Consider the following 27,507-nt stretch of genomic DNA (forward strand, 5'->3'; position numbering starts at 1 on the left):
CCCAAGTGTACGTTTTCTTTATCTAGGGAATTTTCTTTCTGTTTAACCGCAATAAATAAATAAATAAACAATCCTCAAAAAAGAAGTTTTTCCAAAAATTGACCCAACTTTTTAGAAAACAATTTTTTTACCGAAACATCTTTGCTTCGCAATTTTATGAAGGACCAAGATTTTTCGGCAAAGAATTTTTCTCGAATGAAGAATATTTTGAGTGAATACAAAATTTTCGGTCAATTTTTGGGAATTTTTTTTCAAGAGGATTATTAAAAAAGGCGAAAATTTTTCAGAGATGTGCGATTCGGAAAAAGAAATGTCTGATTTTGAGCTTAATTGGCCGTTTGGTTCTGGAACCCTATATCAGATTCCAATGATAATAATTTATATTATGAACCTACTTTTACCACGAGTCCGGTAAGTTAGCTCTTTTTCATTTGGACCCGTTGAATATGTGAAATGATAGTTACACAATTTTAGAGATATATTGTCTGGAATGTTTTTTCTGTTTTTATCAGAACAGGAATCATTCGATTCTACAAAACTTGATTGTAAGATTATTCATTGAAATATTACGGTACGACAAAAACCCTCCAAAAAAAACTGGTTATACTGACAAGCAATCCCTCCTTATCTCTCGCTAAGAATCTGCACGATTGTATTCTCTACTCAAAAGCTAGTCATCTGGCTTTTATGCCCGAGGCAAGCCGCGAGCGGTTCGTGGATATCAAAGTCGTTTTAAAATTCAAAGTGTGCGTCAGCTTGGATTATATATAGGTGTATATACATATAAATAAAGTACATGGAGGGAGAGAAAGAAAGAGACAAAAAATATCTATACATAGGTTTATAATAGGTATACAGTTCAGCTGATCGTACATCTTGCAACTTTTTATATACCTATACGTACTTCGTCGGCTTGAAAATTTCCCTTGTCAAAAGAAAGAGAGAGGGAGAGAGAGAACGTTTTTTTATAGTAGGTTTACATTCTCCTGTAAGCCGCGTTATCAATCCTGCATTTTTATTTCAGCCCTGGAAGATGCTGTTGTGTGTATGTATAATAGATGCATAATGTGCCCGTGTGTATATATGTATATGTATGTATATGTCTTTGAACCTCTTGGCCCAGTTTGAAAGCCTAAAAATTGTATTTCCCTTTTCTAACCTTTTACGTACCCATATTATATTTCATTCGATTTTATTCCGTTTCCTCGCGCGGAAGCATCAAGTACAATATGTGTACATGTGAAGAGAATGTTTCGCGATTTGCCTCCAAAATAAACAAAATAACAAATGGAAGTTGACAATAAAGAGTTGAAAAAATACGACGTACCGAACAAAATGAAAATATATGTATAACGGAAGAAAAAGAGGGAAAGAGATAGGAAAAATAAACGAGAGTTTACTTTTGATCACATTATACATTTTTCAAAACGGAGTGTCAATTTTCTCAAAATAATTTTATTCAGTTTTCATTCAATACATGTATTATATGTATACGCATATATACACGCCCTTATATTCAAATACATCGTATCGCGTAATGTTTAATATAATCAATTTTTAATACGCAATACGTAATTATTACTCTTGTGAGTATATAATTATACATTTATACCTTTATTACATCAAATATGTATTGTATAGTTATATTACTATGTGTATATGAGGTATTCCACGCCAACTGGGAGGACATTTTCCCTGACCCCCGCCAATTTGCTTCATTATTTTTTATATGATTCTATAACCTAAAAAAAGCACTCACCATTTTTTTCAGATTTTTCATCTCAACCATTCTTTTTGAAAAACTGTTACAAACCCTTTTATGGTCCTCAAAAATACATACAAAATAAGAAAAATTATTCCTCTAAAAAAATATTTAAAAAATACAAAAAATCAATTCTCCACTCTGAACTATGGCTCAAAATGTTTGTTTTGGGACCCAGAAATTATGTGAATTTTTATAAAAAAATTAAAAATGGCGTTTTTTTTTAGGACCATAAAAGGGTTTGTAACATGTTTTAAAAAAGAATGGTTGTGATGAAAAATATGAAAAAAGTGTTGAGTGCTTTTTTTAGGTTGTAGAATCATATAAAAAATAATGAAGCAAATTGGCGGGGGTCAGGGAAAATGTCCTCTCAGTTGGCATGGAATACCTCATATATAATATACATAAATCGTACAGATATATATTGCACTATTGTACATTCAATAAATCAACATGCACTCACACGCATGATTTATCGCGCTACATGTTTATTTTATATTATATCTTTTGTTGTATATTCAATCCTTTTTTATTTTTCCTCTTTTGAAAATAATATCGAATCATTACGCATGTTTGCATGTAAACATGTATATATATGTATGTCCATAATCATTTTATACACATAGGTATAGATTATTATTTGCTTTCATTACTGATTAAAATTTTTTTCTGTCTTCGCATTCTAATATAATACATATATTTACTATGATCTCTCGCTATAATGTATAAAATAAACCACTCTATTGTCATGTAATAATACTCAATGTTTCTTTCGGTCGTTAATTATAATATAATACACGGTAATTATTAATGATAATATGCGTCGATAAAAATGATAATAATTATCATTAATCACAACATTTTTACTCTTGACTAATTTTTCATCGTTTCTTTCATTCATTTACGTTACTATACGTATATTTTATTTTTATTACGATCGATTTACTTATACCTATATGTATATGTGCGCATATGCATGCAGGGTGATCCGATCAGTATATTCATTTACTATTACACATATACCAAGAATTTTCCGTACAACACGGTGTGTAATAATATGTATTATTAATAAATTATCACGAATATTCGTCGCGAGTTTAGCGTTACAAATTTACGGTATCACGTATATTTCTTAATTTTTGGATTTTCTTCTTCCATGGAGGGAAAAGGCTAAATTTGCAAACTTTACTTTTCCATCTATTGTAAATTTTTCGCGTGATAAAAATAAAAAAAGAAACACAATTGCGATAAATCACCTTGTAAAATTTCCCCACATTTATAATATATATTGTATAGATACCGTGTTTTTTTTTATTTTACCTTTTGGGTTGATTTAAAAAAATTTTTTACATATATTTCTCTCTTTTTTTTTTAAACCGATGATGTATGTTTGTAGTCTTAACGTTAGTGATTGTTCTGCACAATGTTTATAGTTCAATTGTGTATTCATATACATATGTATATGGCATAATGTATGAATATTTTCTATATTATATACCATATATCGTATTGTATATTATACATATATACCATGTATGGATATGAATACAAAAAATGGTCAATCAGCTACAACATTATTATTATTATTATTATTATTGTTATTATTATTATTATTATTATTATTATTATTATTATTATTATTATTATTATTATTATTATTATTATTATTATTATTATTATTATTATTATTAATATATTTTTATTATGTAAAACACATTTTCGGAGTATTTGAATATTACGTATACATCTATGTGCATGCACCGACATTCTTATATATGTATGCATTATACCTATATCGTCGTACGCGATGCAGAGAAATTTTAATTTTTTTGTCTTTTTTTCGTAAATTATATGATATTTTTTCTCACACACCGGTATAATATAATGAAATCGGATATTCAGCTCTTCGCTAACTATCAATAATATTAATATTGTGCGCAGTCGTGGTTCGATTTTTGATAAATACATGTAACATTATACATGTTAATTGGCGCGAGTTCAAATGACTATAGTATATTAATATCAATTATTGCGGCACAAACTGTGGTCGATTATCTTCAGTTCAATTTCAAATACCTTGGCAGAGATAATACTTCAGACTAGGCGACGTTTTTACACTGCGCCTGCACAGATAAGAGATATAAGCGAAATTGAGATATTTCATCAAAAATATTATACACAATAATGCCAAGATAAAATTGACCGAATCATGCTACAGCGGTATTGATTTCTTTACTTTCGTATTTATAATTATATTATTATGTCACTACGCAGTATTGCATTTTTTTAAAACTATTTCTGTTTTCTCAACATTACGAAGACTAGTATTATCAATATAATATCTAATGTGTATATGTACAAAATGATTGCTAGGTAACGCAACTCGAATTGGCGTGGTGGTACAGACTGTGATTTCCCTTTTTTTTTCATGAATCCCTTCTCAAATCCAATTTTGCTAAATATTATCCTTTATATCCTGACTATACCGGAAATACTAACATTAACAATAACAACAACAACAATAATAATGATAATATTAATACATAGATCCGGGATAAAATTGAATACCGTTCTATTCAAATTAATTTCCTATTGCTAATTATGCACAAAGGTATGACCATATATTGGTAAAAATTCGGCTAGTTCTTTGGTCGGATTCGAAATTACATTTCAAAGTATATATTTTCTTACCAGCCTGCAGATTTCTGAATTTGAGAACTGATATCCTATCTAAAAGCCCAAAGGTATAATCGATTATAATCGTAAGGGAAAGGGATTGCAATAAAGTGATTTCCAGATTGAATGTATTTTCATGCTCGTCTGAATATGCAAATCTAGTTTTTGACCACGTTCGTTCATTTTCATTCTTTTTTTTTTTCGTCATCTCGTTCCGTCTCGTTCTTATATCATATTAGGTATAGGGTATTTTATCAAGTATCGTTGTTTCATCATTCACAATTTCATTCCGCAATTTTGCTGTCACAATGTCCACAGAGTTATTATACTCGTGTATGATATTTAATATAGGTATATACAATATATATGTACTTGTAATACGTAATTTGTACACACTGGTTAGGAGAGTCGGGGGTTGGGGTGTTGGGTTAGCTTGGCGTAAAACGCGACCCACGTGAAGTATACTCGATGTACGGTTACGTATAGAACGGATCCTTTGTTCGTTATATTTCAGCCCACGCGGCACATCCTTGTGTTAACAATCCGCCGCCGCCGACCCAAAAGGCGAAACGTCAAAGCCGCCTTACCCCCTTATTCTTTGTGTGTACACCATTTTGTACAAGGTTGTATTTTATACATACGGCTCGACTCTACAGTAAAACTACTGCATCGCGAATAACATATTTCTGATTCATGTATCCTATATTATAATAAAATTCACTCACCTTCCGATTATTTAATTCGTTTCTGCATGTTTATCACTGCTGGATGGCTGACTATCGTTCTCCTCCGCCTGAATCAATTAGAAGCAGACGAAATCGACACCACCGATTCAATAGCCTAAATGGACCTAACGTATCACGTGGCTCACAAGAACTGACAGCATATAAACGTTCCTGCAGAAACGGAGTTTTGTTGGTTTTGTAAGAAAATAGAAAAAATACATTCGTCAGTGCATTTCTTCAAGTAAGTATATGATGAAAAAGAGAACAACATCGTAATTTTGTTCACGGGGCGCATGCATTTAAACTTTCCCCACGCTGTACCATGTGACTAAATCTGTTTCTGATAGGGTATCACCCACGTGACCCGTTAGTTTAACTCTGGGTATTGCAGCGCGACTGTCGATTTTTTGGGATTCTAATCGGCACCACTTAGTATAGAGTCCAGTGATGTTTATAATATCGATGATTGGGTTCTATTTACTTCTCACCTCCCGCCTTTGTTTCTATACCTATGTATTCGTTTTTTTGTCATCACTCGGACAGATTCAGATACGCCTGCGTTTATGTAATTCAGGGTACATCTTGGTGATGTGCGCCTACTCTTCGATAACTGAGGGTACATATCATCGATCGGCATTTGTCTCATGGACCACGATTGAAGAAATTTGTAAGGAGTACGCCAATCGTGTCGGAATCGAGGCAAATAGCGATTGGTAATGTGTAATCTCAGTTGCCGAAATGCAGGCACGGGATCTGTTGAACTGCACCCTGAATTGCATAAATTCAAGCGAATTTATTTTGCGTTAAATTAGCTGTGTGTAATTTATAACAAATAAATCGATATAAGTCGATTAGATTGCAGAATAAGAGCAGTGAACAAAGGAAAACGGATTCGTAAAATTAAAATTGAATAACGTATTCCGATTTTTACATACCTATATTGTAAATATAATTATATGCAAGCCTCAATGTGAACGTTGGTGAGTTCGCTTGTTCTCAATTGGTTGTTCACATGGAGTTCGGAGGACGCGTTGCTGTGAACCAAATCCTGCTTCCGATTTCTATTGCCGATATCTTTTACGGGACTGAATGCCGAGCAGCAACTCTCCAACGTTTTTCTGAACGCTGCCCTGAACTCGCGGTTGAAATACGCGTAGATCAACGGGTTCAGGGCGCTGTTGAAGTAACCGACCCAGAACACCGCAGCCACAACAATATTGCCACTTTGGCATGTGTCGCAGAGGGCCGTTATCACGTACCTGCAAAATAACACCAACAAAAACACATACCCTTACACGCAATTATGAGGGGGGGAGGGGTAGATAACACGTAATAATTTCAACTTTTCGATTCGTACGGGTACGGAATTTGTTTTTCTTTTTTTTAGCAGTTTTTTTTGGCATCGTGGTTTTACAAAAAACTTGCAGCGGGGTTATTTATCCCCGGTATGCAGTGCGGGCTTCTAAAGACGCTTTTCTCTGTTACGGTACACATATGGGTATAAATTTATTGGGTACAGGGGCGCAAAGTTGAAAGCATTGTATTTGTCCTCTCTATTTTTGTTATATCTTTCGTTTCCTCAAATCGCCTCTTCCTTTTTTCGTTTGTTTTTTCTTTTTTTTTTTAATTTTCGACGAGGGTGGACGGTATTTTTTGATAGATTGCTATACCGTTCGTACGTGACAGTTAAAATCCTTCTTCGATTTCTCTCTCGCCGCGAGCGTATCCTCCTCAGCTTCATACATATATATGTATATATGTACTTATATATACAAAGGTAAAAGAAAAGACCGAGACGAAGAATAAAAAATAAAAAAACGACCCAGAGGTAGAGAAAGTAAGTGTAAAAAAAGTAAAATGTGCAAATCGATAAGAAAACGTAAATGTGAGAAACTGAAGAAGAAGAAAAATGAAAAAATACAAAATAGCGAAAACTAACCAAAGAAAGAGGTAACTGTGTAGGTAGGTATACGTTATACCAAGTTTTTTCACTCTGGCAATTTTGAACATTCTATCCATCAGGTTTTCAGCTCTTTTCGAAGTTTCCGAATTTTGTATCGCTTCCTATTTTTATTTTTTTTTTTTGCATTCTTTGGCCCCAAGTTACATGAATTTGACGCAACGTGAAAATTATATGTATTATATACAAGTAAATCTAGGAGGGGAAAAAATGTGCGCACCGGTTAAATTAAACATTTATCTGGTTATTAAATTTGAGTTATAAATTCCCTAATATCCAGTCCTCTCAGCGACCCCTTCTTACACTCGTCCCCTAGCAGCTCTCTTTCCATTTAGCTAGCAGCAGTCTGTGCAGTTAATGCGCGAACGAGTCTCGCCGCAAGTCTTTAATTGATATTTCAACTCGTTACTCGCCCCGCTCTTCGTCCTCTCTATCTACAAAAATGGAGTAGGCAGTCCATTAAAACTGTTACTTTGCCGCACACAGCCGCCTCCGGGTAACACAACCACTATAATCCGTCCTCGGATATACATATACCGAGAGTTTTTCTTGAAAGGACCTGCTCGTAGCGCAGCCTGTGAAGCAAACCTTCGCTAAGAAAAACAAATTCCCTAGAATTGACTAGCTGACAACTGACTGTCAACCATAAACTCTCGCCCAGCCCCCTGACACACGCTGCTAAAAGTAGTTCGCAAAATGTCCCTCGATTTTGCCGCCAATTTCCACCACTAGTGGCGCTAGTAGTTGTCTGACAAGCTTGCGCGCGGTCAGCGAGGGCAGCCGAGCATGTCAGAAGTCTAAAAAACGGGGACACTAAAGAGGAACTAAAAAACGGGGACAAAACGCGTACAATTTTTTTTGGTATACGAGCAGTGGTGAGTGTCAGGGGGCTGCTCTCGCCGACGGTCTTAGATACAGGTCTGAGAACTCTGGTGGACCGGGTATGTCCTCTTATTGAAGCACCTGCTGTTTCTTCTAGTGTCCACGAGTGTCACTGCGATAGAGGAATTCAAGCTGTGCGAGAGAGATGAAAACAGGTTGTAGACCGTCCGTGGTTTTGAAATCTGTTTCCGTCTCTCGCACACAGCCTGAATCCTTCGATAGCAGTGACACTCGTGGTCACTAGGCAAAATCGCCGGTGCTTCAATAAGAGGACACCCCCATCACTGAAATTTTGAGCGAGTTTCCAGACCTGTGACCCGTCGGCTTCAAGCGGCTCTTAATAGCGCACAATCTATGTTATAAGCTATGGTCACGGCGCCGCTGCGATCTACTACGCATCAGTCACTCTACCTCACGGTCGTATACACAGGCCCGGAAACTACAGTGGTAGGGGTAAGTCTCTTACTGAGGCGGGGTGTGTTTCGGAAACCTACCACGAGTGGTGAGGCGCTGCAATCTAGTAGTAGGTAGTAGGTGGTAAATATAGCATCTAACCTGTATAATATTGATTTTTTCAATGTATAGTAGTTCCCCAATGTTGTTCGTTAATAAATTCAATAAGTGAATATATTATCTGTCTAGAATAAAGTAAGTAAAAATTGAATATAACCTTGAAATTCAAAGTATATATTATCGATCGGGGTTCAAAAATGTTCGTAAACTCTATAATAAATCAGAACAGCATTTGTCTCTGAAATTAGTTTTACATTTTATAATGGAAACGTACAAAACAAATGAAATTACGAAAACTGTTTTTAACAGAGCCAGGTCGATTTATTACACAATTTGGCACTGAGGAACTCCGCGGTGTTTTTGACTACTGCGCGCTGCGATTTGCAGGACGATAATTTATAATGACTAGAGCAATCTTTGACGTTACTTGGAGCGTGATCTGAGATTACAAGGGTTTATTTACGGTCGACTACTACCAGATTGCAGCGCTCTAACTTTAGCGGCCAATATCTGAAACTTTTGAGCTTCAATAAGAAACTCACCCCCACCACGGCAGTTTCCACACTTGTGTATACGACCGTACTCTGCCCACTGAACTATGATACAACTGAAAATATCACTGCGGTGGTGGGGTTTCAGGTGAGAGAGTTCAGTCGAAGGTGAAGTGCTGTCTCTTTCTGAGCCATGAGGTGATACTTCGAGTTTTATTATAATTTAGGCGCTCCGCCTGCCATACTGGTAACATTTTTACGAAATTGGCTACGCTCATAAATTAGACAAGTTGCAATTGTCGAACAGGTTCTGTCCAGAAGAACTTTCGGTATTTGCGACGATGAATTTCAAATGCTATAGAAGTCCCCAACAGATTCGCACCGACTTGTAAAATGAATACCTGCTTAATTCGGCTTCAGTGTCTTTAAGACGATAGGCTGTATTTCGCATGCCCTTTTCCTAACGAGCTATACATGTGAAAAGAGAGTTATGAGAGAGCATGAAATAAGAACCTTTGAAATTGATTCATCCACTTCATTGTGAGTATAACAGTTAGGAACTACTATTTATGGATGGAGTACGTACATAATTCGTTGAGATCTCGAGGAATTGGAACGGAATGGGTGATTTCCCCTTTCCATGATCGACTACACAATGGAAGGAAACCAGATGGTGGCTGTTGTACAGTTTGAGAGCCATTATACTAATTTGAAATATCTATAAACCAGGTCATGCGGGGTCACGATGACACTCCTGCATATGTAGATAGACCTGCAAGGTTATGACGCAGGGTTTGTTATCGCGTTTATATTTCTACCTATATTATAGACGTACTTATCGTCGCTTCTGTGCACTCCTGGTAGAACATTTTTTCCTTCTATTTCTCACCCTCATTATAATAATTATCAAACTCGTTCGCGTTGTTACGTATATACCTATATTATGGAGTGTGTAATACGAACCGTGTCACCTGTGCTGCTTAGAATATTCCTGCACTTGTCGTTTGTATCCATACCTACAGTATTTATTGCGTTTTTCCTAATTTTGAATATACCAGGTACATATCAGAGTGTTTCAGATGACAATAATTGGCGATTTTCCAAAGTAGCCGCCCCCCTAAAAAAGTTTGTTTAGGTTAAAAGAAATATTCTGGGGAAAGATGAGCGTTCTATGTTATGTGGAAGATCGTTTTCATTTCATTTTTCACTTTTCGTTTTACGTTTTTTTTTTTTTTTCAATTTATGAAGCAACATATGTACCACTTCAATTATTATTTCATCCTTGAAATTTATACTTAATCCAAAGATCACGATCCGTAACCTGACAATATATCGAACCCTAATCTTACATATTCTTAAATTAAAAGTTCATATTGAACTATAACTATTTTATGAGATTGAATTAGTATTGAAAAAGTCATCAGATACACTTCCCGAACACTATCTGAAGATTTCATATTACAAATGTGGGTCTTCCTTACGATGTAAATTCATGTTTTAAAATTAGAAATTATTTTTTTTTGAAACACTCTTGTATGCAATAGTCATTTGGTTTATCAGAATATCCGGTAGGTTAGACGCATGCATCGCATAATGGAAGGAGAGTTGAATCGGAGTTTATTTCGTTAAACTTATTTCAAGTTCATTGAATGATCATGATTTCGGAAGAATTCCAATATGAGAGAATTTTTGTATTACGATTTGATGGAATTACGGTAAAGACAGCTAGAGCTGAAGAAACTTCACTGATAGAAAGTATTCTCTGGAATTGATTCCACGAAAACAGTTGTAACAAGACGGTATAAGTGCCGTAGTCATGGAGTGTGTAAAAAAAAAAAAGAACACAAAAGATGAGAAAAATCGAGATGACATAAAGAACAGAAAAGGCGAAGAGGGTGAAGAGGGTGAGTCGAAGGTACGATATATGGAAAAGCGGGGACTCCTTCGTACATAATTCCGTCGAACATAATCGTAAAGTACTCTAGACTTTACCCTCTGCATGGCGAATATCATGCAGCCTCTGCCTGAATTATCCGTGGTATGTATATGACATGTTATATAATAATATAACTAGATTTATCATTCACGAGGCTCTGTAATCTCGATTTCTGAGATGCTGTATAAGGGATACGATGGCGGGAAAGCGAGAGATGCAGGGTGAAAAGGTTCGCCGGGGATAATAGAGGTCCCGATAGTTTCTTTATGTAGGTACATACATGCGTTCTAGGTATATACGCACGACAAGTGGCACTATAAGCTTCACCCCTCTCCCTCCCTTCCATCAAGACCCTTCTCAAATTGAATACCAACATCCATGCGACACACCGTGCGCTGCAAGCATCCTACTGTAAGTCAACCCTCTAGATTACTTTTAAATTGTCCCATTCAAGCGGTGGAGGGACAAGGGGTAAACGATTTTAAAGAAGAAGAATTTAGGTTCATCAAATCCACGTACTTCATCGCAACTCTGGGGATCACATAAAAAAATTCGAAAGCAACGTTTTGTCATGATCGTCATATGGGTACGTATAGCGCAGGGGAGAAATCGATGATTTAATGCCAGTTTGACTGAGCCTTCTGGGTTTTTTTCTCGCCAAAATCAATCGAAATGAACGTTGCCTTCATCTTTACGACGTGATTGTTCTCACCCGTTCGACTTAATTTTGTCTTTCTTGAGTTATTTTCTTCTCCCAATCTTGATCGTCAGGCTACAGATAATAACTAAATGGATTTTCTAAATAAGCTGTACTATTTTTCATTTCGTATATGAGGCATTTCATGCTAAATCGATCTGGGCCTGACCCTCAAAAATCCAGTGTTGCATATTAACACTTTTAAGTAACCAACCATATAGTAAAGTAACCCATTTCATTTTTAAAAATCTTTCTATCGAAAAAAAATCGACAAAATATGATGGAATCGCTGACCCACTCCACCTCAAATCTCAAAAATTGTTATGTCTGATACATGATTTTTCAGAATTATTTGATATTATTAAATTTTGTTGATCAATATGGTTGTTTTCAAATATTGTAGCTAGTTCAAATCGATTTGGTAAAAGTTCGAAAAAAATTAGTGCTTTCGGAGTCAAAACAATCATATAAAAAACCACGAGGCAAATCGGAGAGGTTAAGGGTCACACCCAGGTCGATTTGACATAGAATGCCCAATTTGTTTTTTTTTTTTTACTTTTTACCACAAAATAGTGAGGAATAAAAAAAGTTGTATAATTAACGTATATTAATGACTTACCAAAGAAAAAATGGAAGCCAGCAGGCCAAAAATGCCGACATTATAATGCCGAGAGTCCTCGCAGCCTTTCGTTCCCTTTTCATTTTGCTGCTACTCGCTATCGGTGGATCTTCCGGCGCAGGTTCGGGTGATGATTGTCCAACAGTTGGCAGGGAGGTCAGTCCAGCTGAAATCCCGTTTATTTGAAGGTGCTTGTTCAGCAGGGCGGCCGCAACTTTACTCCTTTAATCAGAGAGAAACGGTGGTTGTGTCTTTATTTTTGTTTCCCCAGTCTAAACCTTTCTTTATTCCTCTCGTCAAATGCACCCTCAATTGTATAAATGCAGACGGATTTATCCCCCCCCACACAAAATTTTTCGCGTAAAATTTCTACGAAATAACAGTTGACCCGGTATATATATATATATATACGATTTTCGAATCAGTTTGCGAAATGAAAGTGGAAATTATTATTCCGCGATATAAAAGATCATGTCCTTTGAAAAGGGTGGACGAAAGGGTTTCCGCCAATATTATACTCGAGATTATACCCTGTTGCATAGCTCGCCCCTGCTTCGTCCCCTTGTTTCGCCTTCTTATTCCCAGAGTTCGGAGAAATCGGAAAAAAGTAAATCTACCCACGCATATTATACCTATACATAGATGGATATATAAATAGAGCCATCGGAGATTTGCAACGGCTGGTCAGCGGGTGAAAAACTGCCGACGACTCAAGTTCAATTTAATGGATTCTCTTTGATGATCGCATATCTCTCTCTCTCTCTCTCTCGCTCCCTCCCTCCCTCCCTCCCTCCCACTCTCCCCCGCCCCCCTCTCTCTCTCTCCCCGGTATTTTGTTCAAACCTGGGCTACTAACTACACTCAATCAATCAATAAATCTCTCTGTCTGTCCCTCTCTGAGATCTATCTTTCCTTTTTTTATGTACACTCATGCCTTGCCTCGTAATTAGCAATTATTGATATTAGTAACAAAATTGTTTTTACAATAATGCTGGTTGACGCAGCCACCTTATTCATTTCATAACAGATAAGAGGTCTTACATGCCTTTTATCTTTGATGACTACTAGATCATTAGAAAGAGGGGGAAGCCGGGTGATTTTACCCTTTGTAACAACATTAAGTATTGTTTTTGTTTCTTCATATTATTTTTCGTATTCACTGCCTTGCACTGCCCTAGGGGATATTTCCCATAGCTATCATAAACTACGCTATCTACTGTATCTACTCCTTCTCTATCTCTCTCTTTCGCTCTCTTTAGCAAGTTTGTCCATATTATTTCTATTACGGAAACTTGGCTACATGCGGATATTACTGACAACGCTTTCGTCACGAGGGATTATCTCAAATGTCAATAATGTTAGTTTCTTCTTCCTATGCTACCTTTAGTCTTATTTTTACTTTAATTATTTTATTCTAATGTATCTTAATGATACTCATATGCTACCTATTTGTAAGTCCAGCCGTCTTGTGTTACTCGCGCACGACAAATTTTTCTCTTTTTTCCAACAATAAGTTAAATTATGTAATTCACTTTGTATACTGGATATTTGCCTCGAGGCCCTGTTAGGCTAAGGCATAATAAAGCCTTTATGGCTGTCTATGTATCTCTCTTTCTCTCATTTCTTCGTTTCTAGATATATTTTGAGCAGCGCGGAAAATTTTATCGCTTATCATCTACTCCCCACCTCTCGCAGTAATCCTGTAGGGTCCTCTTAATCAACACGTGTTAATACCATTTTAATACATCTTGCACTTTTCACAGAAGGCAGATTCCTCTTTTCTCTGCAGTGTAGGTATTAAGGCTAACCCATGTTTCAATTGTATATTTTTTGTACTCTTCAGTAGTTTTAGTTGCTTTCTTTCTTTATTTTTTGCTCACCTTTTCTCGTTCTTTCTTCACTTCGTTCTTTATCCTCCCCCCCAAAACTTATTATTCTCCTTATTTTTCTTTTCCAATACAAGCGATACCGCGCCCATCGAACGCCGGCTCACTTTTCACTTATTATACCGTACGTGGAGTCAAGAAAAAACTTTTTCTTCCATTCCCTTTCACACTGTCGATGGCTTGTTTTCTTGTCCGTTTTTTTTCTCTCTTTCTCTATCCTTAGACGCCCGCTAATCCACCGATCAAGTGTCCAAATGCCAAATTCTTTTCCTTTCTTTCTTTCATTCTTTATTTATTTCTTGTGAACAGAGGAACTCGTTGAATTCTCGAATGGTTGTACAAAACTCGAATACCTATGTATAACAGATGTATACTATACAACACACCATCGCTATTATGTACTTGAAGATTCAGCTTTCCGTCTCTCTGGCTCTTTTCTAATTCTTTTCTTTTTCCACATTTCTTTTTTTCACTCCTCTACTCTTACTCTCCCCATTTCTGTGAGTAGGTATATCACAAGAGATGATTTTGACGACGATATTGCGCGAGATATCATACCGCGCGAGGTAATATAAAAATGCTTCAACATATTTTTCGTAAATTGAAATTTGTCTTCTTATAATCATTTTCAAATTTCTCAGAGATTTTCGTATTCATGTAAACGAAAAGTTATGAGATCAAATTTGTATAAAACGAACGAAATTATGCGTTGAGTATACAGATATACTGAGAGGTTCTCTTGAAAGGACGTATTTGACAATTGCAACACGTCTAGTTTACAGACGTAGCCAACTTCGTAAAATTATTACTAGCATGGTAGGCAGAGTCACCGATGCGTAGTGGATGCCATTTTTAATACGTGAGAGGTTATGGTTTTGCTCAGCCCCCTGACACACGCTGCTAAAAGTGGTTCGCATAATGTCTCTCGATTCTGCCGCCAATTTCCACCACTAGTGGCGCTAGTAGTTACCTGACGAGCTTGCGCGCGGTCAGTGAGGGCAGCGAGCCTGTCAGAAGTCTACCAGCGCCACGTAGAGGAACTAAAAAACGGGGACAAAACGCGTACAATTTTTTAGTATACGAGCAGTGGTGAGTGTCAGGGGGCTGGTTTTGCTTCAGGCTGCGAGCATGAATATTAGTCAATCAAAATTGAGCAAGTTGAATCGCGTGCGCTACGAGCAGGTTATTTCAAGAGAACCTCTAGGTATAATAATAAGTAGAAGTAGACGATTTGGTGCTCGAATCTCCCTTCACCCCCGTTTTTATTTTTATTCCAAAAACTCGATAAATGTTTCCGAAAACTTTTATTATTCTATACTTGGATAATTTAATCTATCGTAACTTATCCCCACGGTATGAATAATAATTAATTAATTAATCAATTAATCAGACTAGGAGTGTCTTGTTATATCCTGCGCGTCAAGGGATATGCGATAGTGTCACGGCTGATTGGTGGGAAAAGGGGAAGAGCGAGAAGAGACGAAGATGAGAGGGAGTCAGGCGTCATCATCTATTTTATTCCATATGACATATATACATGTGTATTATTATATTATAGGCCCACATACAGTGTATGTAAGAAAGTACACTTTCGAAAATGATGCTTTCACAGATAAATTCAAGTTTGTAATATATCCGTGGAACTGGGTAATTGGCCAGAGGGAACAGCCAGTTTCCTACCCTAAATTAGTTTGCACTCGGTTTTGGATGGGGAGAGTAGGTTCATGGTGGTGTTATATATGTATTGTCTCGTGCACGGTTGAAACAGGATTCTGCACTATCGCCATGACTAACTTCACCCGCACGACGCCCCACAACCCATCAAAACTCTGTCTAATTCGCGTCAGGCCTCTATACCTATATAATACACCTATAATATTCCATAATATACTAGATAAGTAGACTATATAATATACTATATAATACCTTTCATCTTTAATTTTTCATCTGCGTACAATTATTATATATTGTAAAATTATCTTTTTATCTAAGTTGGAGAGAAAGGCGTGAAGAGTGGCAACTTATTTCTGGAAGAAAATCTTTGGAGTTATTTTCATTTTGATTTTGTAACATTTTTTTGTTAATACACATTATGCAGGTAACATACCTCTACCGAGAATCTTTCTTGAAAGGACCTGCTCATAGCGCGCGCATTTCAACTTGGTAATTTTGATTGGCTGGCTTCTATTCTTGCAGTCTGAAGCAAACTTTCGCTGATAAGAATAAATTCCCTAGAACCGACTGGTTGTCAAGTGACAATCAACCATAACCTCTCGCGTATTAGAACTAGACGAGTTGCAATTGTCCTTAGAGCATATACTACATACAGCTACCCATCCCATCGACATCAGGAAAATGCAGCCGAAGAAATGAGAGAGATGTATATGGGGCATTCCATGCCAAACCGACCTACCATCGCAATTGACAATTTTGATTTCGTCGTAATTTTTTTAATCTTTTTTCACTCTGTGAAAAAGAGCTCCATGATTTTTTTCGAATTTTTTTGTCAAGCCGTTCACGACATATGAATTTTTCAAAATTTTAGATGTTTTTTTTTAAATGCTCATAACTTTTTCAAAAATGCATTAATTTGAATTTTTTTTTTTCAAATTGTGTGTATTTTCATGAAGTTTTCGGAAATTTGATGCAAAAAAATATCGAAAAATTATTTACTTTATTTTTTTTGTAATTCATAGATTAAATTCTGATTTTGAAGATTGTTTGTATCCTTCGATTTTTTTGGAAAAATTCTCAAAAATTCTCTCTCTCTCTCTCTCACTCCTTCGCTAAACTTTAGTAGTATGTGCTTCTAAGCAATAGGAAACCTGCATGCATCTGAAATCTCTATATTCCTCTATTGGACTCGAAAATAGGATGAAAAATGATGAATTTACCAAGACACTTTCTTTTTCGAGCAACATTAACGCTGCAATAATTTTTTCTTTAACACTAATTTTTCTCGATAAATTTGAACCGGCAACCATTTTGCTGGACCCCTCTATCAGCGCCGCCAGGTGACATGTTCGGGCACATGCTCGGCTGTAAACACCGTCTGCTCCGAGCAAGCCGGAATCCTAACCTGCAATATTAATATTTGAAGCTCTGAAGCATAGTTGGCGTTGTCAAAATTGTATTTATCTTAGTAAATAACTTTTAGTTTGGTTAAAATAAAAAGACAACAATGGATCCATCAGCTCCGCAACCAAATTTAGATTGGTACATGTATTGTTTTGTACCATCTTGTAAAAATACAACAAGTTCAACTCCAGAAAAGATATTTATCCGAGTGCCAAATAATGTAAAAACGGAAGGCTTGGTGCGATGCAAACTACATTTAGGATTCCGGCTTGCTCGAAGCAGACAGTGTTTATAGCCGAGCATAGTTCCCGAACGTGACACCTGGCGGCGCTGATAGAGGGGTCCAGCAAAATGGCTGCCGATTCAAATTTGCCGAGAAAATTTGGAGGACAAAAAATTATTTTCTGGCGTTAATATGGCTTGTAAAAAAAACTGTCTTAGGGAATTCATTATTTTTCATTCTACTTTCGAATAAAATTAAAATTAAAAAACATGCAAGTTCCCTATTGTCGAATAGGTACTTTCAAGAAAAACTCGCGGTATATGTGTATGTTTTATACTTGATACGAAACGGCGACGATAAAGGGCCTCAAGGTTTATAGGTATACACATATGTGTAACTACATATGTACGTACACATAAGGTATAAACTTTTGGGGGGCTGGCGAACTATTTCGTAGGAATCGCACAGCTGTCGACGTGGACCTCAAGCCTACGCACAAGGCGTTACAGTATACCTGCGTATATATAACTGTGTGAAAACTCACGTCAGGATTTAGCAGCAATCCTCGTTCGCGTCTCCGTTAGGCAACCCATACATATACCTATACCTATATTTGAATTGCTAAATCCCTCTAGCCCATCCGTTGCTGCTGCCGCTGTTGGTCCTCCTGCACAGGTTTCGGACCCCTCTTAACCCATGACTTCTATGCTCTTACTTTGTAACCCGTGCTCAACCTTTTCGAAAAATGTTCACGGATTATTGTAATGTATGTACACTTGTGGACAATGAATCTGAGACGGCTAATTTTTCACACTAGACAGTTAAGTTGGCAGCACAGGAAACCTACAGCGCCATAGTCGGCCGAGCGCGAAACAAACTCAATCTCAATAAACGTAACATAACCCATAACCGTGGAAATTAACCGTAGAACATGTGTCAATGTGGTGTCAATCCAACAAGTCATTATCCTCGCGGTATTTTAAGGTTAGATTCGACGGTCATGAGTTATGTTATGTTTATTAAGATTGAGTTTGTTTCGCGCTCGGCCGACTATAACGTTGTACATTTCCTGTGCGGCCAACTTAACTGTCTAGTGTGAAAAATTAGCCGTCTCAGATTCATCGACCACAAGTGTACATATAATATGTGATACGATTGTATTTTACAATTTTTTAAAAGGGTTTTGAGCTATTACCATTTTTATTGCAGATATTCAACTATTGTGCGTCGAATAATAAGAATAATAAAAATAACTAATAACGTAGATTTTTTTTTAAATCTTAATATTCGGGGGCATTTACATTATTGAAAAGTTGGCAAGACGCATCTTTTTTTTTCTGTCTTCCATTGTTTCTTTTATTTTACATATTCAATTGTTTGCGATGTCATTGTGTTTTTTAAAAATTTCATTTGACACTAAATTAAAACGAGAATAATCGAGTAACTTGTCAAAAGTATACTTTAACCTGCAATATATTATGGTTACGGTTGTTATTGTTGTTATTGTTATGGAAGAATAATTGTTTTCTGATGATCAATATTATATGATCCAGGAAAAATTCGCGAAGTCTCAGTTCTCGACAGATCTCCCCCTCCTTTTTCATTACTATTATTATTTGTATTTATTCGATATACGAACTACTGCTAAAAATCATTGTTATGATTACTATTATTAGTGTTATTGTTGTTGTTGTTATCATCACTTTTACAAATACCAACCAAAATTATACGATCATATGTATAGATAGAAAAAAAAGAAGAAAGAAAGAGATTAAAAGAGAAATTATTGCGAAACGGATGCGGCGGTGATGGGGGAGATTGTTTTTGCAGGTAGAACGATAAATAATTCTTTATCCTTATCGAAGCGGATCCGTAATCCTGCAGTAGGCAACAGCGAACGACTGTCACATCTCTCTTATCTTTTCAGCCGCGTTTTTACTGCGAATACGGCTTGTTTCAATTCACTCTGTTTGCTCTCGTTTCTGTTCCCTCTTCTGCACAGCAGTTTTTTTTTAATTAATATTCTTACTTTTTTTTTCATAACTCAAAACGCGTGATCATTACTTCTCCGGAGTTTTTTTTTGGCTCCCGGCTTTTGTGTTTGTTAACGGTTAAAAAAAAAATTTGCTTCCTTCTGCCACGCGATGTAAGTTTGAAGAGAAATACTCATTTTGCTGAAATTGCTGGTATACAGGTACATTATTATATATCTACCGAACAGAAAAATCTTTAATACAATTTTATGTACAAAATCGAAAGCAAAACATCATTTCCCGATATTCTAACCGAATTGGACGAAATTCCTACAGCAAGAAGTGAAGTGAAGTTCAAAGTCATTCGGTCTGAAAATGCTGCAGAGCTTATAATTCATCCCTTAATTCCTATACTACTGGCAGGAATCATCCTCGGTATTATGATTCTGACGTGACTTTGAGTCTCGCGGTGGCGGATGGCGAGGAAGGGAGGGGAGACGGAAGAGAGAAATACCGCAACCAGCATCACCCCCCCCCCCCCCCCCCCCCCCACGCCACGGGTTCCTCTGCCTTCCTTCCTTAGACTCAATGTGTACCCGAGGAACCCCCACACTTTCACAGAAACTGCTCATGCTCCCCAAATATCGTTCTGCAGCAAATATTCACTAAATACGTATAATATGTATATATGTGAAACGTATGCATATACATATCCATATACCGAGAGTCCTTCTTGAAAGGACCTGCTTGTAGCGCGCGTGATTCAACTTGCTTTATTTTTATTGACTGACATTCATGCTCGCAGTCTGAAGTAAACCTGCAAGCCTTCGTTGACAAGAAGAAATTCCCTAGTACCGATTGGCTGATGAGTGACCGTTAACCGTAACCTCTTGCCTATTTTAAGAATCGCCGGGTCACGGCGCCGACGCACTTTGTCTACCATGCTGGTAACATTTTTACGAACTTGGCTACGCCTATAACTAGACGAGCTGCAATTGTCCAGCAGGTCCTTTCAAAAAGGACTCTCGGTATGTACGAGCATATTTGCGTACTGTTTGCTTTAGCTCATCCTTCTGCCACATTTTTTAATAATTGCCATGTTTAACTTTTTTCTCTTTTTTTTTGATCTTATTGAAGCTGCGCATGTGGTCAATTTGTACTCTTCACCCTGAATTTTATTTTGAAAAATATGACTGAAAATTTGTATGTTGTTTTCGCAGAACAGCAACTCTACGAGAGAAAAATACCGATGATGGACGAGAACACAGCAACTGGCTATCACGTTCCTGAATTCAGATAAGGAAACGAGTAAGTTGCCGATGTGACTTTTCAGATATTTGTTTCCTGGTGTGTAGATAAAGTAAAAATAACAAAAAAAAGCAACCCTTTTAGGTAAATATTTTTGAAGGAAATGTTGCGGAGTGCGGTACACTATCGCATACCTTTGTACATACCGATAATGTACCTATGTATGAGCTATAACGTTCAGCGAAATCTGTACTAGTGTATTATTATGACCATCGGTGCGCTTGCCGAAGCATTATTGACCCAGAATCCAGCATATATTAAAGGCGGGTAATGTACCTGCAGTGAGAACTGTTTGGTTCTAATCCTTGAGACGAAGAAGGAATAATTCAACATTGAAAATTCTTCCCTATCTCTACACCTTACAAACGAAAATCGATATATTATATACAAATTCATACATCCCATGAATTATTTGATGAAAATTAGATTTTCGAGAGTGCGAAAAATGCAAAAGCCCGTGCTGGGAGAGAGAAAAATCAAGGATGTACTGGCTATACATTCTCAACCAAAAGTGAGTCTCGTCAACAATATTGGTTACTTTATTATACTATGAATATCGAATAAAATCAATCACAATAAAGACGATAAGAAAATTAAATTTGAATAATAATAATGCCCGAAAGTTACCAATAAATTGTTTAAACAGAACATTGTTAAACAAATTTATAGGTAATGTTTTTTTTTTTTGTCACGTGAAATGAATTCGTTGATTTTTCTGAATACACATGAACTTCTAAAGAATTTTCTCGTTATTGTGAAATTTCCGTTTTCGAAAATGTTAGTGTAGCGACCAGGTAAACTTCGAGCCGAGTCCGCACGCTTGCGCGCCAGATTTTTTATGGTTCGAGAAACCCTTCGAACTTTCCTTCGACCTGGCCAACATCTGGTCGTCAAATGCAAATTGCACATGAGGCTACGCAAGCTTAACGGTCGATCTCGGCCGGGGTTTTCCACGTATACTCGCCGATTGGTCAGAGTCACTTTCCCCTTATCAGAGGGAGTTTTTGGTTTTAAGCTTAGCCAATAAGAAATCGTAATTTAGGCAAACTCTCCACCTACCCTCAACGAGCGTGGGCAAATTTCTAAAAGCAACTACATCAGTCTACGACAACGCCTCGGAGAAACGCGATGCCCGAGTTAAGCTCTGTAATGACGACAAATAAAATTCAACTTCGAAGAACAATCCAACCGATTATTCTACCCAACCACAATATCCGTATTAGATTTTGAAAAATGTAGGAAAAACCGTGAATTTTGGATACGTTTTCGTAAAAACGTTGTACATTACAATCAAGAAGTTTCCGCGACATTGAACGAATAGTTTCGTAAATACAGCCTTTACAAATTTTCGAAAACGGAAATTGCAAAATAATAAACAAATTCATTTCACACGACAAAAAAAAAAAAAAACATTACCTATAAATTTGTTAAGCAATATTTTCTTTAAACAATTTATTAATAACTTTTGGACATGATTATTATTCAAATTTAATTCGCTTATCGTCTTTATTGTGGTTGATTTTTTTTCCGATGTTTATCTTATCATGAAGTATTCAATATTGTTGACGAGACTTACTTTTGGTTGCGAATGTATAGGTAGTACATCCTTAATGCTGTCAGGTGGTAATCTACTCTCGTGACAGTGCGTCTGTTTCGTTGTACGAGACGAGGTAAAAATTGGTACGGAAATCGAAAGAGTGGTTGATGAAAAAAAATATTATAAGGGAAGGAGGCGTTGATGGTAATATAATTAATGGATATGCAAATTGAAACAGTTTGATGCGTGACGGGAACCAAGATAAGATTTCATTTAGAAATACTTTTTGGTGCTGATAGGATATCGTTGGACCAAATTCTGAGATACTATGTTCTGGACAATTTTATGTAAGGCAAAGATTTCCTGGAAAAAAACTCTTTGCTCTACTAACCACGGACGTTTCGTTGCATACACAGGATCTTAATTCATATTGTAACGAGTATCGTTCACTTGGGTTTACTCCGATTAATATTCCGCCCCGCCCCGCAACTATAATTCTAATTATAATCACTGCCATTTCCCAACTAGCCAAAAAACGATCTACAATTAGTCAATTCTACCGCATTGTCCGAAAACGCAACCTATTATATATCAATTCTGTTGAATTCTTTCCAATCGAAATAGTTCACGCGCAGCCTCACTGCGGGTCGTGGTGGTGGTACGAACCTGTGCATGCACACCGTGTAAAAATAATTGTGAAGGTCTGTTTATACGGTAGTAGAGAAAGTAGTGATCGATGCTGGAAATTTAACACCGGGGGTTGTTCGCCGTTTATAATGCACATACATACCTCTCCATACCATTTCTGCTGGATGTAGCGGTCGAGCGGCTTGGACGTTTACAAGGTGAGCTACTCGAGCATTAACATGCATCCCATTAAAGTGACATGGCACTTTCCACACCTTGCGATATTGGGACCCTCCAACCTTCGTCCGAGATTACTCGACAAGTAGCTGAGCGGCACTCTTGCCAGAAATTATAAACGATAAGCAGGAAATGCAGGTCAAGTTTTGAAAGGTAGAGTTGGCAATATTACGTTTTCTACCGATGAATTCAAGAGAACTTTTCTACTTCTTTTTCTACGGCTTTGCTGCTATTCCCTGACTAGAACACTAATTTGAATATGAAGAGCGAGCATGCCACGCAGTGCTTCGGAAAACCATATCACAACTATACGTGAATAACGGATATCCGGTGACATAGAAAAGCTCGTCAAGCTGGTAGTTGATACATCATTTTTCGACTCGAACAACGGGCTCAATTTCTACCTTATATTAAAAAACCTTCAAGAATTATTACCACGCAGAGCTGTATAATTAAACTTGTGAAATTGATGTGTTCACTTATGTATTCTGTGTACGTATATCCCTATACACCCATGTCTCTCTATAAGGCAGTTCTATGTACAGCATTACGCTATACTGACCTCTTTTAATTACGGCACTTTTTCGATTTATGGCCCACAATGTTTCGTTATACGGCCAAAAAATCGAAATAGATCCAATTGAATTTGTACGGATTTGTGCAAAAATAATTGATTCGTTATACGGCTTTTCGATTTACGGCCAACTTTTCCGGGACGTATCTAGGCCATAAAGCGAGGTATGGATGTATAAGGATATCAGAGAAGGTTAGAGAGGGTGAGGGCGTTTCTTAGAATTGAGGTGAAAATTCCAACGGTGAATTCGCCCATCCGTGTGGTATTCGAAAGAAAGTAAGACGATCATCGCCGTAACCTTTCGGTACACCCATCCTTATCTCTCGCATACCGTACGTCGGGTGCTATCTTATGGCATCTTGTCCCGCTAAAATCGTTTTTCAACTGGCTATATGTGCGAAGGAACCTCGATAGATAACCTCGTCTACGATGGAGAAGAGCCGCGGTGGTCGCCTGTAATGAAATATCCTCTCTCGGACAAGGCCACATACCCTTACGCATCCTTTGAATACCATCACACCTCCCGACAACGCCGTCATTGATGCTTCAGGCTGCGCGAGACTCGTCGAGAAATTTCTCATCTCACCCCATGGTCAAGGACTTGCGGGCTTGAACTATACAAGCTTATCGAACTCTTTGTCCTACTGGAAATGGAGATATTCTTCTATTTCTTGAATACAATTTCGCGACAAAAGTCATTTACTCCCGCATCGTCGCATCGTGAAAGGTTAACTACGGGGTACGAAGAAAATAACTGAGAAAAATGATGGGACAGAAGAATAGTACACGAGACAGACAAAAGTCAGAGATCAGGAATCCAGGTCACGTGCTCGAGGCGAGATCTATGATGAAATGAGAATGAATCGAGGTGGCGTGCGAAGAGAGAAAGAGGGGGAAGAGAGGGATTCCACCCCCAACTAATTACTCAATCCCAGATTAAAACCGGGATGCCGAACTTTTCGTCAGTGTTCACGTTTACCCTTGCCTTGCGTTAGCTTCGGATATCGCGTAGACTCCTTGCGGTATCAAATAAAGGATTACAGGTATTTAGGTTGAATGAGATTCGATCATGATTAATATAACAATACCTATATTTAACGAATCAGTAAGGTAGCAAATCGATGTAATTCGTTATTAACATGAAGTTCTCATTGATAGGTTGTGACACGAGTATACATTGAAAATTGTTGTGGGTAACTCGCGAACTGGAAACGTTCACTTTGATTCAGGGTACTGGGACAATTGACATACATTTGAAATTGAAAAAAGACGAAGTTATGGGAAAAGTTAGAGAAACAATAAGACAGGATCATAAATTTTTAGGACGCGGACATGATGAGAAAAAATGCAGCTAGGTACTTGAAAGGTTGGAGATGAGAAAGACGGATATAGAACTGAAGGACACCATGAAAGTTAGCAGAAAACATTTCGGAATCAGATGTGTGATTGCGAATTACCTCTTAAAGTCTAGCGAGGGTTTTGAGACGCAACAGTCGATTCGTTGGATTTGAAAGACTTGACGACAGTTTATACATGTTGGCCAACTGGTTTGCTCTGCGGTTCTTCTACTTCACAGAAGAGATATATTTCATCAACTTTGCTGTACTGGGTATTAGGTATTAACCTACTAGGATCTTCCTGCTGCTGCTGCTGCTGCTACCCTGAAAGCTCGGTCTTCGATCCCGTTAGCAGAGAGGACAACTTATCCGCCTCCAGGAAAATTACATCTGCTGGCTGGCTGCTGGATGGTTGGGCAAAGTTACTTCCCCCCTTCTCAAACTCTCGTCCGCCACTCTCTAAGGGTGCAGGATGGGAGTGGGCGACGTCTTGCGTCCCACATCGAAGTTCGTATGTATTTATGGTATGTATATGTACACCCAACGTCAATTATACATGAACGATTCTGCTGAAGGATATCGAAATCAATATCTCGGTTTGGTTCTTATCTCAATTGTTTACCGGATTTGTTGTATTACACATGGATATATTTCTGAATAGGTATTATATCTTCTTACTCTTAACGCTTTGTCTCCACATATCCTACAGCTTGGCCCGCGAGGTAATATATCTATCCATCTTCTTCTTCTTCTTCTTCTTCTTCTTCTTCTTCTTCTTCTTCTTCTTCTTCTTCTTCTTCGGGCAATCAATACCCTCGCGTAAATAATGTACCAAACGTCGTCGTCGTCGTCCCGGGCATCAAGGCCTGGTTACCCCTAACGACATAAAGTCTATAGGGGTACATATACACGGACTTCTTGACGCTGGCAGCGTTGGCGCGTTTACACGCAGCCTCGTCGCGCGACAAGGTCGTTATATTTCGTTTTGATATTTAACATGCCGGGGGAGAGGAATTTTTTTTTACCATAAAAGATTAAGTGAACATGTACGTATACCTGTATGATGTATACCATACACCCAATTGTACTAGATGCTGGGCCAACGCCATGATGTGAAAACTTCTCTAATCAGGTTGTATTTGTAAGTATTACATCATATATGTGTAGATCTAGAGGAGTCCGATGAGAGAAAACGAGAGATAGAGAGAAGTTGGAAATCCTTTTATATACTGTAGGAAAGTATTGGGAAATTCGTGCTGTGTGAGAATTGGTCCGAGGCAATTGTATATGAGTATGCGTATGTGTGTATGTGTGTGCGTGTGTGTGGGTATGTGTGTGATAATGTGTAATTAAAACTTTTCGATTGGTTCTTCTTGACCGCATTCGAAAGTAAGGAAGACGGAGAGGGAATGATGATTCAGTTTAATTTCTCTTCGATATCGTATATTTAAGACGGTATTATGCAAAGTTTGCGCAATTTTCACGATATAGAAGAGAGAGAGAGAGAGAGAGAGAGAGAGAGAGAGAGAGAGAGAGAGAGAGAGAGAGAGAGTGAGAGAAAGTGTATAGGTAGATGAAAATTTCTCTGGACGAAATTTCCCTTTGAAAACGAATATTCTTTCGAATCTTGGTTAAACCCAAATAATCCTCTGAAACGATGATTAAATCTATGACGAATGCCCGCAGCAATCGAATCCTGTACGGTGAATTGAATTTTTCTAAATTTTAGCCGTGAGGCAGGACGAACCTGTGGATCAGATACGGCTTTGAGGTGATGCACTTTGAATCAGGTTAATTGAGATGAGATGTCGGGAGCTTAGCGAGGGAAAAGCGGTTCAAGCAAAACAAAACTAAGCTAGACTAAACGAAACTAGATATGAGAAAGGTAAAAGAAGAAACAAGGTTTCACCCGTGGACTTGAAACTTTAAGGTGGACAGTTTATTTTTTCATTTAAACTTATTTATATTTATTTTATCACTGTTTCCTTGTATTACCACGGTTTTATGTTATACCAAACAGTTTCGAGCAATTAACAGTTTTATGAGTAAAGTTGCCTCTCTGCAGCACTTTGATTAGTGGCCGCTTAGCACCGAAGTTTTATTTCCTTGCAATGAGATAAAGTTGTTGCCTCACTTAATCGTATCTCATTATCATCATCATCTTCCTCCCTCTCTTCTTTCATGCGCTCCTTTCCTTAAATATTTATATACCCACTTGTCACAGTGATCGTTTTAATCAGTCTTCATATTAATGCACAACTTCCGCCAAAATCTTCATCAATAAGAAATGACCACGGTTCTATTTATCGCACCACTCAGTCGTAACAACAGTCCATAAAATGCAATATCGATGCGATCCGCAGGGTTGAAATAGCGCTCCGTCCAATAAATAATGTAGAAACTTGTGTATAGATACATGCGACCTTGGGATTTTTCGCTATAAATATCGCTAGGTTATAACTCTGG

The 27,507-nt window shown here is 37.4% G+C and overlaps 1 protein-coding gene across 6 annotated transcripts in view; it reads right to left on the reverse strand.

Annotated features, from left to right (window-relative positions):
* LOC107225099 (octopamine receptor beta-1R-like) overlaps positions 1–27,507 on the reverse strand; it is a 62,750-nt gene that overhangs the window by 14,851 nt on the left and 20,392 nt on the right. For 2 of the 6 annotated variants that reach the window (XM_046736754.1, XM_046736756.1), the window contains exons 3-4: positions 12,262–12,483; positions 3,436–6,422 (exon numbers count right to left, since the gene is read on the reverse strand). In XM_046736754.1, the coding sequence (XP_046592710.1) occupies positions 6,116–6,422; positions 12,262–12,483 (529 nt within the window). In that variant the 3' untranslated portion in view covers positions 3,436–6,115. Of the gene's footprint in view, positions 1–3,435; positions 6,423–12,261; positions 12,484–27,507 lie in introns of those variants that run through there. The other 4 variants (XR_006903767.1, XM_046736755.1, XR_006903768.1 and 1 more) reach the window with 4 other exon arrangements.

The sequence above is a fragment of the Neodiprion lecontei genome, chromosome 4 (assembly GCF_021901455.1).
Source record: "Neodiprion lecontei isolate iyNeoLeco1 chromosome 4, iyNeoLeco1.1, whole genome shotgun sequence".
Lineage (NCBI taxonomy): Eukaryota > Metazoa > Arthropoda > Insecta > Hymenoptera > Diprionidae > Neodiprion > Neodiprion lecontei.